We start from the raw sequence: 14,594 nt of genomic DNA, 5'->3' as shown, positions 1-14,594 counted from the left end.
AATATCTATCATTTAACATAAAGTATTGCATATATTTTGTGATTGTTTATTCAATATTTGACTCCCACTACTAGAATATAAGCTTTCTCATGGAAAGGACATTTAACCACTGTGGCACACATCACAACTTCCCCTGCTATCCAGTTCTTCTCTTCATCTGAGCACACAAGGAAATTGGCTTCCTTGATTTCTTGAAGTTGATCATGGCCACTGATTTGATTTAGCCAATAAAATATGAGCAGAAATTTCCAGGTGGAAAATTTAAATGCTGCACTAACTCTTCACTTATTTTGTTCCCTATCTCACTGAGTGTGGAAGCAGGTTTTGATATGATGTAAAGGACAGCTACTCTGGGGAGTAACTTGGATCTACAGCAGATTTTGATTAGTGAGAAATAGATCATTATTGCGTAAGCCTCTGAGACTTCAGGGTGGTTTATTACAGCAGCATAACCTAGCCTACCCTAACTCTTACAGCCTATTACATTCCCACAGCCTAGCATAGTGTCTGGCACCTAGTAAGTGGTCAAATGTGTTTTCACTAAATTGATAAATTAAAAGTTTTAATCATTAACAAACATAAATAATTTTGTTAAATAAATTATTTTCAACTCTACTGTGTGTACAATGAAAAACCTTAGAAATTTTAACGGATTAGTATGTGAGCATCACCATCCTTTGGGTACCAAACAATCATCTTAGATATCAAAGTCAGAGTCGCACACGCTTTGCACTCCAGGGGGACTTCATTAAAGTTTTACTGAATTTCAATTGAATCATTTTTTTTTCTGTGAAGTGGTTTTGAAAAGGCTTTATTTCTGTAATAGAAATACTTACTTAAATGGCCAGATTTAAAAGCACCAGTTCCTTATAGGATGGCCCTGCAAAAACTCATCTGCGTGTGGTACCTGCCTCCATGACAACTACAACCCAGATGCAGAAATTCTTCATAATCATGTAGATTACACTAGAAACCAGGAGGATCTCAAGTTCAAAAGCACTCAGAAAATGTGTTTAACAGATGGAATTTGTGGTTTCTCTGGCCAGGGAGAGGGGAAGAGGGTGGGCACTGGTTGTATTAATATCTTACTTCTCATTCTGAAAGGAATCAATAAATTTACCAAAACAAAAGAAAAACTACGAGCGCCAGTTTTTCTTTCTGGTTATGGAAGCATGACAAGATCTACAAGTAGTAATGGTGGTCAGGCAGAGGAATTGACCTTGTCACAGATAAAGTGATGAAGCCCAAAAGAGTGAGAAGATAAAACCTGAAGCTCTGATATATGAGCAAGAAGTCACAGAAAAACAAAGCTGTTCTCCAGTGCTACTAATGGTCCTGAGCAAATCAATTATTTTGGAAGGCTCATTAATTCCTGCAGCTTCCCAGCTCTAGTGCCTAGAGGACCACTAGGCTCATCATCACATAGATATTGGGAGATGATCTGGCATCTGGTCTGATAGAGATGTGAGAAATAAGCAAGTCGAAGGTGGCGGGGAGGATTAAATGAAAGATCAGCTTTGATCTGTGTGAACACACAGAACCTTTGGGCTTTTGAAGAGAGAGTAGAGTACAGGGGATGACCCAGGATGCCTTAGGCAGGCATCTTATTGGTACTATTAATTAGCTGTGTGACATTGGACAAGTACTTAAACCTGTCTGTGTTTCCATTTCCTCCTCTGAAAATGAAAACAGTGCTCATCTCAAAGAATTGTTGTGAGAATTTGACTTAGTTAAAACCTGTACAGCACAGTTGTATAGCATGCAGCATTACTCAGGAAATGTCAGCCTTTGCTGTTATGGCCCTGGTGCATACAAACTATTCAGTTATGGGGTCCAGCCCTTACCCCTATGCAACCTTGAGCACATTACTTCTCTGTGCCTTAGTTTTCTCATCTGTAAAATGGAATAATAGTAATTCTATGTCATAGGGTCGTAAGAAGGAGTGATGATACAACATCTAGTATGATGCCTCGCTCATAGTAATCTCGTGATCAATGCTACCTGACGTTAGTAATATTTCTTCTAGTAAAAAGCTGAATAGGACAGCAGACATCCTCCAGGGCAGGATGTGTGTGAGGGTTTAATACACAGGCAGGAACATTTGGTGAAAGGAAGGAAAATGTTCTGCTTGGAAAGAAATATGTGTGCTTTCTTAACAATGGTGGGGTCTGGCTCTTCGAGGTGACACCTAAAGTGAGATATGGTCACCTGTTTAAACGCTGTAGGCTCCTGTAAGAAAAGCTGAGATAAATTCCTGAGGGCAGAGTTCCGCTCACACGTCCTTGCAACCCTCCAGTTCCCAAGTGCTAGACACCCCAAATATTTGAGGAACCTTCAAAACTCGGATCTCGCACCCTGACTGACCAGCAGAGGCCGCCCTGGGCCGGGGCTCACGGGACCCCAGCACTAGGAAAGGGAAGGCCAGGGGGTGGCCCTGTTGTCGCTGCGGGACTCGGGTGGGAGGGGTTTGGCGGTAGCCGGCGAGGCGGCAGAGGCGGCCCAGTGCTCAGGCGGCTGGGATGGAGCAGAAACACACCGGGTGCCGGAGGACACACGGCTGAAGGAGACACTTCGCATTCTCCTGGCTTCCCTGCCCGCCGCTGGAGCCGCGCGGGACTCACGGTTCCCATCGCAGCCCACCAGGAAGAGGAGGAACAGTCAGCGCCCGTGCGCTCTGGCCGTCCGGCAAACTCTCCCGCTGCCTGCGCCGTGCTCGGCACCAGACACCAGGGTACCATGGTCTGCAAAATTCTCTTCGTTCTCTGCATCTTCACGGCAGGTATTTTGGGGCGCCGTTCTCCCGGAGGGGCCGGGAGTGGTATGGGCCCTGGCAGCCAGCAGTGGGGTCCGGGCCGAAGTGGGGAAACCGGGAAATAAATCGCCGTGCGCAGGTGGTGCGAGCCTCGGGGATTGCGCGAGTGGATGTGCGCACTTGGATTTGGGGTGATGAGCGCCTTTGGAGATCCTGGTCTGTGATGGACCGAGGGGATGACAAGGTCCTTCCTGCCGCAGCCCGCACCCGCACAAACTCTAAGTGTTGTAGAACAGGTGGCTGCGAGGCGCGTTCGAACCCCGGTTGGGAGACACTGGCTGCGACTCGGGGCTTCTCAAGTCCCCTAGCGCACCCTGCCAGAGTCGGGACCAGACTTCTTAACGCGGTTGGACTCCGGGAGGGATGAAAAAGTGGGAGAAGCAGTGGAGGGAGGGTGTCGCATCTGGGAAGGCTTTAAGCAGTGGCTGCGCACCCGGCGGTGTTTGATTGCGTTCCCCGAGACTTGGTCTCTGGTCTCCGGCGTCTCTTCCTAGTTACGCTTGGACATGATGCAGTATTCAAGTCCCAAGGAAGCTGCCTCGACCCGGTTCAAGCTTGCGATCCGCGCTACGGGTTTGCAGTTCCACCCAGTGTCCTGGAGCCTCCCCAAAATGCGTGCCACGGCAGAAACTGATAACTTGGCTAAAAGCAGCATGCCCGGGTTCCACCCACTATCCCCGACACACGCACAGCCTGGGGACCACTACCCTCTACGCGCCTAGCGGGTCTCGCGACCACTGACAGCGGCGGCCTCTGGCAGGGGATTGAGGAGAGACGAGCGGGGGGAATGAGCTCGGCTTGGTGGGGGCCGGGGAGAGATTCATAGCAACGCTTTGAGTCTGGAGTTGTGGGTACCCAGTTTTTCCAGAAAAATGCAACCCGACAAGGGACAACTGACTGCAGATGAAGCAAATAGTAGTTCGAGTGCATGGACACTGACATGTTTAGATAAAAATGTTCCAAAGCCGCATACACACGCGCGTTTGACTCCTGCTTGTGGTCCGTGTATATTTTTCCTCCTGACTTGTTTGGATTCCTTTCATTGTGGACACAAGTCTCTACAATCCCTTGAAAAGAAGCGAGGGGTTTCCTGGCAGCTCCCAAAGGATAATGCAGTTTTGAGGCAAAGTTTCCCAACTCAAGGCTATAGCGTGCGTTTTTTCCTCTACTTGCTGAAAGCCTGAGAAAACGCCCTTTTCTGTGGTGTCTGCACGGTTTGGGGACGGGCCCACAGAAGGTTTCCGCACAGTCTCTGGCGGCTTTGGCTGCGTGTGCAGCCCGCGGGGCTGGGAGCGCGCGGATCCCGGCAGGTGTAACAGCGGCGTCCAGCCCGGGAGTTGCTCTGCCCGGCGGTTCCCATAATCCTCCAAGCTAACGATGTTTACTAAATGACATGAGGGGTGCCTGTACTTTCTCCTCATTAGAAATGCTTTCATGAGGCTCGAGGCTCAGAAAACTTTGAGTGAACCAGTGGAGCGAGTAGGTAGGTTTGTTTGCTAATTTTATTTCATGGCTTGTGTTTTCTTTGTTTTTTAACAGCTCTGGCAGGTGGCAAAATTGGGATAAACCCTATTAGGTAGTGTATTGTGGCTTTTTTTTCTTTCTAAAGAGGTCAAGATCTTTTTCTCTTGGCCAGTTTCAGAGTTTAGCCCCTCTATTCCGGGGACAGGAATACTGCCCTTGTTCCCAGACAGAGTGAGGAGGCTGGTGGCTCAGCGACCAGCTTCGCAGCCTCATCCCCATCCCTGCACGTGTGTGTCGAGATCAGAGTCAGGAAAATCACAGCCTCCCAGTTCTGCAGCTCTCCTGACTCCGCAAGACATAGTCGTGTTTCTGTGTACATCTCCCCTACAGAGTGATGGAGCTTCCTTCTTTCCTCTGCAGGAATCTCTTTAGGGTCAGTGGGTGTTAGACCTACTTGCAATCGTTGTCAGGAAAATAATATAAAAATTGACATAAATACCTCATGAGGTCCTTTGCATCCCAAAGTAAACGGTTTACAAAACTAAAAGATCACTTTTTTTAGAATGAAGAGATGTTTGGTAAAGGAAAGAGGGGTGAGGGTTCTTGAAATGAAAGCGGCATGAGTTTCAGTGCCTCATCTCTGAGCTCCCTTGGCAAAGCTCTAGCTCATTTCACCAGGCTGTTACTCGGTTTCTGCCCGCCCCTACCCCTGCTTCCTCCCACCCCCAACCTGCAGCTTTAGAGGCTTCAGGAAAATTTCTGTAAAACTCTTAAGGTGATGCTGTCTTGAGCCAGGAATGGGGTTTGGCAGGGGACCTTTTTTAGCTTAATAAATCAATATATATGGACACAGCATTTCCTCCATCCTGTATAATGGACACTTGCAAATATATGTGTATTGTCAACAACCCAGAAAAAGTAGCTCTCTATATTTACTCACTTGAATTTTTAAAAGAAGGAAGAAGAGAAACGGTGGGCTGTCTTCAGTTCTCTCAAAGTTGACTGGTAGAAAACCAGCATGGCTATTGTACAAACCATTCCCCAACACCTCTAAGGAGTGTACAAGGCATATAGGAGTCCTGCCTCCCAACTAAAATACAAGCCAGAACCTGCAAGATTTGGCAGCAGAACCAAGAGCAAGGGAGGATGGCCAGCCCCGGAAAGCTTCCATCTTCATCCCTCACTCTCTCCTCTCTGGATTCTCTTCCTTCATTCCCACCACCATCATTGCTGCCCTCCCATGTTCTATGCCCCGATTTATTTAAAAGCTCCCTCACTGAGACATCTGAGATATACAGGAACTTTCAAATGGCCTTTTGCAAACACTTATGAAAGACAAAGGAGAAAGAAGCATAGGTAAGAGAGACACAGACCCCAGGATCTGACTTCCTGATCTGGGTTCTGCCCTGTCTGTCCCTAGTCTCCCCCCAGGTTGGTGACTGCATTCCACCCCACTACTTGGTGATCAAGACCAGGAGAGCTAGATTTTAGTCAGCCACCCAGCTAGAGAGCCTATTTGTGGTCTGGGCCTCTCATAGCTCTTCTCCTGGTGACTCACATCTAGAATGTCCTTGTCGTTGACGAAAGACCCCACCCTAAACATTTACGGCTCTGTTCTTACTACAGATCCTGATGTATGTCAGGGCATATTGAGGCCTCATCATAAATCTTGTCATAAACATGTTAAAAATATGCACATGCATTTATAGGAACAGCGAGGTTGCCTACGGGTGGTTCCTTTAGCTTGGTTACCTTCTATTCCCCTGAAGTCTGTGTCACAGTTCAAGAAGTGACACCTCCTTCACGTGAAACCTGATCTGAGAAGGTGGAAGCTCTTGTTATCTGACACATTTACTGAGGCGGTGTTGCAAAGTGGTAGGTAAGAGCTTCAGCTAGATTGCCTAGGTACAAAGCTAAGTTTTACGGCTTACTAATTGTATGATTTAGGGCAAGTAAGTCAACCCCTCTGAGTTTTCTTATCTACAGAATTGGGGGCTTAAAACCTCATAAGGTTGCTGAAAGTGTTAAATGACTGACATACCTACAGTGCATGGGACGCAGTAAGCTTTCAATAAATGTTAGCTATTATTGTTGATATTATTCTTATTAATAAAGTTTGCTGTATTCGGCATCAATTAGGTCATCCTCTCCAAAAGCAGAGTTTATATATTTGCTCTTGGACTATGTTCTCAACTAATATCCAGGACAGTGCCAGGAGTTCTGGCAAACCCTAATGTGCAAATTAAGAAAAGATTCAGCTGAGCCTACTAAATGGCTAATTTGAAAAGGTTAGTTATACCAGCTCAGATTTAGCACAAGAGTCCCCAAAATGCTCGGTAACAAATAGAAGTATAGTCTCACCAAGGACTTTATTTCATCCACAAAGTCTTTTGCAAACTGGTGTGGTTCAAAAGCTCAATGAAGCTAAACCTTAAGGTCAGGTTCCCAGAGCCACAAATTTTGGATTATTCAGATCGAACAACTTAGGAAAAGACAGTCCATGGTATCTAAATGATCCAAATGTCTCTCTCCAGTACCCCAAATCATAATGGCCAGATAGCTAATTTAACTTGAGCATTTGGGCCTGGTCTAATTGTGCTTGTGTTTTTATAAGGAAAATATTGGCCAAGTACTTTCACTGTTTGAGCAGACTTTCTTAAACAGTGATTTTCCCTTGAGGGCAGCGGGGAAAAGCATCCACGGGAGAGAGACATTTAAGAAATATTTTCAAAAGGGGTTGGCTGTCTTAATACCCAAATGAAAGGAATCCTGCCATAGCCTTTACAACCATTTGCTTCCTTTTGTAAGTATCTGTCACTGAAATTGGACATGTTAGTTTAGGAACCAAATATGTGCTTGTCTAATAAGAGACTGAATAAAATAGTCACTTGGAAAAATTAATGTTTCATTTAGAAGATAGACGCAGCTCTAAAAAGAGGTGGGTAAGTAGTAAGTACATGTGCCTTATGCAATGAGTACTTTTTACTTAGAAATGCAAGGCGAATAGGTTATCATCCCGTCAGTGTGGAAGCAGGGTGACAATAAAATAAGACTGATATGTGTATGTAGTTCATGATGTTACTTTTTTCAGTCACAGCTTAAATTATTTAAATGACGAGGATTGATGTAACATCAGACTTTCTGATCTGCAGATCTTTTAATGTTCATCATAATCCTTTACCGGCATAGCCTATTTCTTTTACCTGTTTTAGTGTTGTTTATAAACCTGAGTCCTTTGCCATTTTATAAGTAATAGAAGTCATTAAAACTAAATAGACAATTAGATAATTCTTTTCATTTGTGTTTTTCATTGGTGCAGGGTGGTGTAATGTCGATTAAAAATAAGCTGTTTTAATTTTCCTTTGACCAGTGTTACCAGATTTAGCAAATGAAAATACAGGTTGCCCAATCTGATTTGAATTTCAAATAAACAGCAAATTCTAAGTATGTTCCACACAATACTTGGGACATACTTAAATTATTCTTCATTGTTTGTCTTGAATTCAAATTGAACTGGGCATCCTGTGTTTTATCGAGAAACCCTATCTTTGGCTTTTCATTTGCATTCCATCTATGCAATGGGTTTGATATAGGAGTAGCTTTATTTTGCATCCTATCACACCCAGCTTTAGTTGGGAAGACACAGAGATTTCAGAGCAGCTCTCTCCAAACAGCAACTACAAGGATTAGTATTCAGGGGCAGCTCTCCAAGGAAATATTTTGAATCTGACTGCATATCTAGTACAGTTCACCGTTGTGTGTTTCTGAACAACTGGTGGGATTTCTGTAGCCTCCCTGAGGCTCTATCACCTGACTCCTTAGTAATCCTTCCTTTTCACAAAAACAATATATTTTAAATGGTAGCAATGTTCTTGCATAGGAGCTGGAACTAGACGCCTTCTAGAATCCAGCTGGCAGCTGATTAAAAAAGAAAGTTATAGAATAGCTTTGGATTTCAATGCTCTCTTCTGTGCCAGGATCTTAATACATCTCAAAAATATTAATTATATGAGGTTTACATAATTCCTGAGGGATAGCTCTATTGGTATCTCTTGAAAGCTATGGCTATATAGACCCTGAAGCAGCATATTAGGCAAAATTTCAAAGAAGATTGAAAAAAATATCCATTAAGCTATCGGACTGTGGGGGAAATTTATACCTTTTATACCCAAGGTAAAATCTGTAAATAAGTAACCGTTACTGTGTTTCCCTGAACAGAAGACCTAGCTGGACAATCAGCTCTAATGCGTCTTTTGGAGAAAAAATTAATATAAGACCCGGTCTTATTTTACTATAATATAAGACCAGGTATTATTATATTATATTATATTATATTATATTATATTATATTATGTTATGTTATATTATATTATATTATATTATATTATATTATATTATATTATATTATATTATATTATATTATATTATACTATATTATACCCAGTCTTGTATTATAGTAAAATAAGACCGGGTCTTATATTAATTTTTTCTCCAAAAGACGCATTAGAGCTGATTGTCCGGCTAGGTCTTCTTTTCAGGGAAACACAATAAGTGGAAAACAAATTGTGGGAAGTTATCAGATGTGATTTTAGAAAACATACCTATTCAATACCAAATAAGATGAATGGTAAACTACAACTTTGATGATAATATCTTCCAGTTGTAGTCCAAATTCTGACACCTGATTTTCTTTTCCATCAGGGAAGAAATAAGGACATGGGAACTTTAGTGCAGATGTTAAACATGAAAATAAGTGGAGAAGAGAAAGTTTTGTTTGAATTTTTTGTTTGTTTTTTTTTGCCATGGTTGTAAACTTGAGGCTATCATTTAGACTTCCCACTGCTTAGAACATTATATTTCCTATATGAGGTTATTAAAATGTTACCTTTTAAATTATGATATTCTTGCCAGCTTTTGTAGTCCAGAATCATAACGTTATTACTGACAGATCTGATTTACCCACTGTTGCATTCACGAAGGATTGTTACTAGTGCTGTCTGCCTTTTATGAAATCTTTTCAGTTTCTGTTGGAAAAGCTTTTGTGATCCCGTAGGTAGACCACAGACAGATACCATCATACTGGCATTGAACTTTTATTTGATTGATAAACACGTCATACTATATATGATTCTTGCTTTGTACTGTGATTTTGGTTCTTTAGGAAGAACAATAACAATTATTGTAAGGATAAAAGGATGCTCTTTATTCACTATGCAAAAGCTACAATGCACTGTCTCCCTGTGTTTAGGGAAATGTCTAAGACACAGTCATTCTATTGAGTTAATGTAATGTGTTATATTATGAAATGACTGCAGTACATCTCAGCATTACAACATGAGGGGGATTTCGATGCCCATTTTTTCAATAGAGAATCCTAAAGAAATCTGGTGGACCGAACCCCTTTCTCTTGGCCTGAGAGAAGAGGCAAGGTATTGGTGGATCACACACTCTGGGTTATGGGAATTTTTGTTGTTGATAGAGGCAACATCAAGATGGATATGGCTGTCACCCAACCAATGGGCAGCCCCAAATGTCTTGTCTGAAAAATTACAATGTTGATGGGATAACATTCAAGAGGAGAGAGCCCTGGAATTCTCTTTTTTGAAAAACTGTTCAGACAGGTCTGCGCAGGAGAAAGGATTATCAAGTTTTGGGGCTAAATGATCATTCATCATTTACATTTTAGGAAATGTTCATGGGGAAGGGAGTATGATATCAAATTACATGTGGAAACTGGGTAAAAACGGGCAGTAGGAAGGGACAGCAGCTGTTTCAGAATTTCTGCATAGTGTACATGGGAGAAGCTGAGGGACTGGGAGAATATCAGATGACTGAATGAGGGGGGTGATAATTGGAAATTATTTGGGGCTACAAAAGACAAAACCACCCTCTTGATGCTGCTTCTGGGAATGGAAAATTCATCGAGTTTTGTTTTTAGGAGGTGGGATAAGAGATTCCTCCTCAAATGTATATGAATCTAAAAGTCTATTTTCTTACACCTTTTTAGATTTGTGAAAGGTTGCAAATGGGGCCTTTTGAGTGAAACAATGTGGGGGCCCTAATGGCAGGTAACTAAAGTACCCTCAGCATTGCGAAAGGGGGAAAGAATGAGAACATGCCCTGAGATGTCAAGAGGAATTTTTCTGCATAGTTTCCATCCATTAGGGAGGATGAGTGGCCTGGGGTCACTCACTTCCAGGAAGCCTTTCTGGAACTGAACTTCAAAAGGAGTCCTATTTTGAGCCTATTTTCCTTTAAATGCTTATCTGAGGAGAAACATACCCCTGATATTTATCAGATGAGGATGAGATTTGTGTTACTTCATATGAGAAGCAACATGGTGCAGTAGAAGGAGCTTTGGAGTAAGACACGCAGTCATGGAATTCCAACTCTGGGATCTTAGTTTCCTCCTTTGTAGGGTTATGATAGAGCGCCATGTGAGTCCACATTCGACAAATATTTATTAAGCAGGTATATTAATAGGCAGAAGGTTTATTTATTTTTTTTTACTTCATTTGCTTGTCTGCCTTTTGGTACTGGATTTTAAGGTGCATGAGAGCAGAATTTTACCTGTTTTGCTCCTGCTTTGTCCTCAGCATGTAGAACAGAGCAAGACATAAAGAGTGCTTAGTACATATTTGTTAAATTAATTTTTAATGGACAACCTAAGTGTGCTAAATACTGTCCAAGGCTCTGGGGCTACAGCAATGAAAAAAATAGACAAAACTCAACCCTCAGGGAACTTACATTCTATGAAGATGATTCATTTTGGTTTGGTCGTAAAAAAAATCAATAGTTGACTATCTAATCATCATCTCCAACTCAACATGTCCAAATCTGAACTCTTGGGTTTCCCTCCCCCAAGAGGCTCCTCCTGAAGCCTTCACCATCTCAATTAATGGCAACTCCAACTTTCTAGTTGCTCAGGCTGAAAATCATGAGTCCACTTTGACTCTCTTTCAACACCTCTCATCCAGTCCTTCAAGGAAATCTGCTTGTCCTATGTTTAAAATATATATAGAATTCAAACACTTCTTGTCACCTCCATTGCTCTCATTCTGGTGTGAGCCACTGTCCTCTTTCTCCTGGAATACTGCAGGGGCCTCCTCTCAGATCTACCAGCTTTTCCTCTTTCCCTCCTAAGATCTGTTCTTTGCATAGCAACAGTTGATCCAGTGGAAACGTATCAGATGATGTCATTGCTCTGTTCACAGCTCTGCAGTAGCTTCCCATTGAACTCAAGAGTAAAATCCTGAGTCTTTAAAGCAACCGTCAAGACCTCATGAGCTGCTGCTCCACTCATTCTTGGATCTGGGCAGCTGCCTCTCCTTTGCTCATCTTACACCAGCTTCCTTATATCGTGTTTCCCCAAAAAGAAGACCTAGCCAGACAATCAGCTCTAATGCATCTTTTGGAGCAAAAATTAATATAAGACCCGGTCTTATGTTATATAAGACTGGGTCTTATATTATAGCAAAATAAGATGGGGTCTTATAGTAAAATAAGACCGGGTCTTATATTAATTTTTTCTCTAAAAGACGCATTAGAGCTGATTGTCTGGCTAGGTCTTCTTTTCGGGGAAACACGGTAGATATGGTGGCTGATTCCTCTGTCTGGAACATATTTTATCTCCATATATCCACCTGACTAATCCCCTCATCTCCCTAAAACCTTTCCTCAGATGTCACCTTCTCAGTCAGACTTACCCTGACCAACCCTGTAAAACTGCAATCTGTTCCCCCCGCCAACACCATATTCCAGTTCCTCTTTTTTGCCTCTTGCCTCGTTTTCTTTAATCTCTACCTCTCTCCATCCCTTACCCTCCTGAGGGATTTTGTCCCTTGCTTACTGTGGTTTCTCCAGTGCTAAATACGGTGTGGCACTTAAGGGTTCCCAAAATCTATTTGTTAAACTGAATGAATAAAATACATTTTTGAGGGCTGGCCAAATGACGACTTAATTCAAAAATTTCCTTAGATCACCCGAAAGAGGCATTGGCAAACTTGCTTGTGATCAGGTGTTTATGTTTAATGTTTCTAAATAGCTGTTTTGAAAAATGAGCCAGGCTTTTAGTTTCCATCGAGGGTTCTGAAAGCTAAACTTTAAAATCAGGTGGTTGTTTTTTGTTTGTTTTTTTGGTTTTTGGTTTTTTTTTTGAGCTATGCACATACAGAACACTTCTTTTCAAAATGTACACTTTTTTTTTTTTCCTTTGCCGTGGGTATCACTTTAAAATAGCTGAAATTTCTTAAACTCTCTGGTCAATTAAGAAAATGTCAGCTACAGAAGACAATGATACCTCTACTATTAGAACATCTTTGAGAACCTTTTGAATAACTAAAAATAGTTATTCATAGGTGATTCTGAAACACTAACTGTGTTTTAGTCCAAGCAATCAATAGAAGTGATGTGAAGTCCTGGTGAAAATCAACCCTGCAGACCTGACACCCCTTGACATGGCCAGTACTGACATCACTCAGGCTGGCATATTCCCCAGCCTCATCATCCAACAAATTCTCGTGGTACTTTCTGCCTTAAATAGGAATGTTTAATTATTTAGTAGCTATCAAAAAGAACATGAGCTTAAAAAAATAACATATCAGTCTTGAAGCCTTAAGGATAAGGGTAAAATTTCAGATTATATCAACTTGAAGAGCAACCTACACAAAACCCAAAGAAGAACAAAGATAACACTATACTAAAAACATGTGCCTTGCTTGTTCAGTGATGTTCACTTGTCCATTCTTGAGGTGGGAAGGCTCTCAACCATCTTGAAATGCAGCAGCATTAACTGTAAGCAGAGGAGATGCAAGGGAGAGTAACCGTGACCTTCTGCTGGACAATGGACAGGGAACAGTGTCTGGTTTTGTGGGTGTGACACTGGGGGATACGTGACCATTCCCCCAGCTCTCCTCCAGGGGAGATACCATGTTCCCTGATTAAAATGAAAAGCAGGGCCTGAATTCTCGCTGGAAGGAAAAGGAACACGCATTGACAAGAGAAGGCTTGTGATACCCAAAATCTCAAAGGCAAGGGTGGCAGCTGAAAGAGCGAAAATTACTACTTCACTAAGAATAGAGTTTCAGTGTGAACAGTTTTCAGAAAGAAGGGAGATGTGGTTTTTGAGATTCAGAAATTTACAGCCAAGTTTTTGTTTAAAAAAAAAGTCACCAAGCAGTAGTTATTGTTCTCTTATGACAGTTTTTAAAAGCTGCACTGAAGCATTGATTTAAAAAAATATTTTACTATGGAAACTATAAACATACACAAATTGACAAGAAAATATCTATCCCCTGTCCGGACCTGATTTAAAGTCCTGTTTGTTTGTTTGTTTGTTTGTTTTGGTTAAGAACTTTTACAAATATTAATACATTGGAAACAATGTAAATGTCTAACTGTAAAGTGCTAGTCAGATAAACTAGCATACATTCAACGTTTATTCAACTGGGCAAGACTAAGCAACTGTTTAAAAGAATGAGGTGGTTCATTTTTGTACTGACACGTAAAAGTGGTCACAACATATTGAACTAATATTTGTAACTTTATATTTCACAATATGTTGAAAAAGCAAGCTACAGACTAAAATGTACATTGTGATAAAATGTTCAAAACATCATGTTTATGTGTATGTCTGGGAAGAAAATGGTTTAGTAGGATACAGTGGTTAACTTTGGCAAGTAAGCTTTGGGTCACTTTCACTTTTTATGCTCCTTTGTTTTGCCTGAATTTTTAAAATAGTTTGTATTGCCTTCAGCATTAAAAAATGTATTATCAATAGTCTACTCCCTCTTGATCAACGGTTAATATGGTTGTAGTAACTGCTAGATGGCTATTCCTATCCTCAAAATCTTGATTTCAAAAATTCTGATGGAGCTCTCAAAAATAAGATCTTACAAAAGCAAATCATCTCTGAAAGGTTTATAGGATATCACTGACGTAATGGACAAGGACAGTTCTGGGAAGGAATTGACTTAAAGTAATATTATATTTTCTGAAACCAGAGTGCTGCATAAATCATTGATCAGGACAATCATCTTGGATAGTATTTTAAAGGCCTCTGAGATAACGGATCAGTATTTAAGGTACTTTGTTAGTTTTTAATATCTTCAGCATTTGTCACTTATGGGAGCAATTTTAAATGAAAACACTATTCTCTAAGCTTTTCTAAAATGGAATTTGTCAACTTAGACATCAAATAAGAAAAATAGCCTTCAGAACAACATATGATTTTTTTTTCTTTTGGCAATATTAAATTTGTTATATCATCTTTTCAATAAAATAATCAATAAAATGTGGTTTATGCAAATGCTAGAGGATC

At 41.3% G+C, this 14,594-nt stretch overlaps 1 protein-coding gene across 1 annotated transcript in view; it reads left to right on the top strand.

Moving 5' to 3' along the window:
- Positions 1-2,312: 2,312 nt before the first annotated feature.
- The window catches only part of PARM1 (prostate androgen-regulated mucin-like protein 1), a 95,190-nt gene continuing 82,908 nt past the window's right edge, over positions 2,313-14,594 (top strand). Inside the window, exon 1 of the mRNA XM_019720707.2 lies at positions 2,313-2,779. Within this exon, the coding sequence (XP_019576266.2) occupies positions 2,737-2,779 (43 nt within the window). The 5' untranslated portion in view covers positions 2,313-2,736. The remainder of the gene's footprint in view (positions 2,780-14,594) is intronic.

This window comes from Rhinolophus sinicus, linkage group LG02 (assembly GCF_036562045.2).
Source record: "Rhinolophus sinicus isolate RSC01 linkage group LG02, ASM3656204v1, whole genome shotgun sequence".
Taxonomy (NCBI): domain Eukaryota; kingdom Metazoa; phylum Chordata; class Mammalia; order Chiroptera; family Rhinolophidae; genus Rhinolophus; species Rhinolophus sinicus.
Note: the sequence above shows the minus strand (reverse complement) of the source record. Positions and strands in the feature narration are given on the sequence as shown.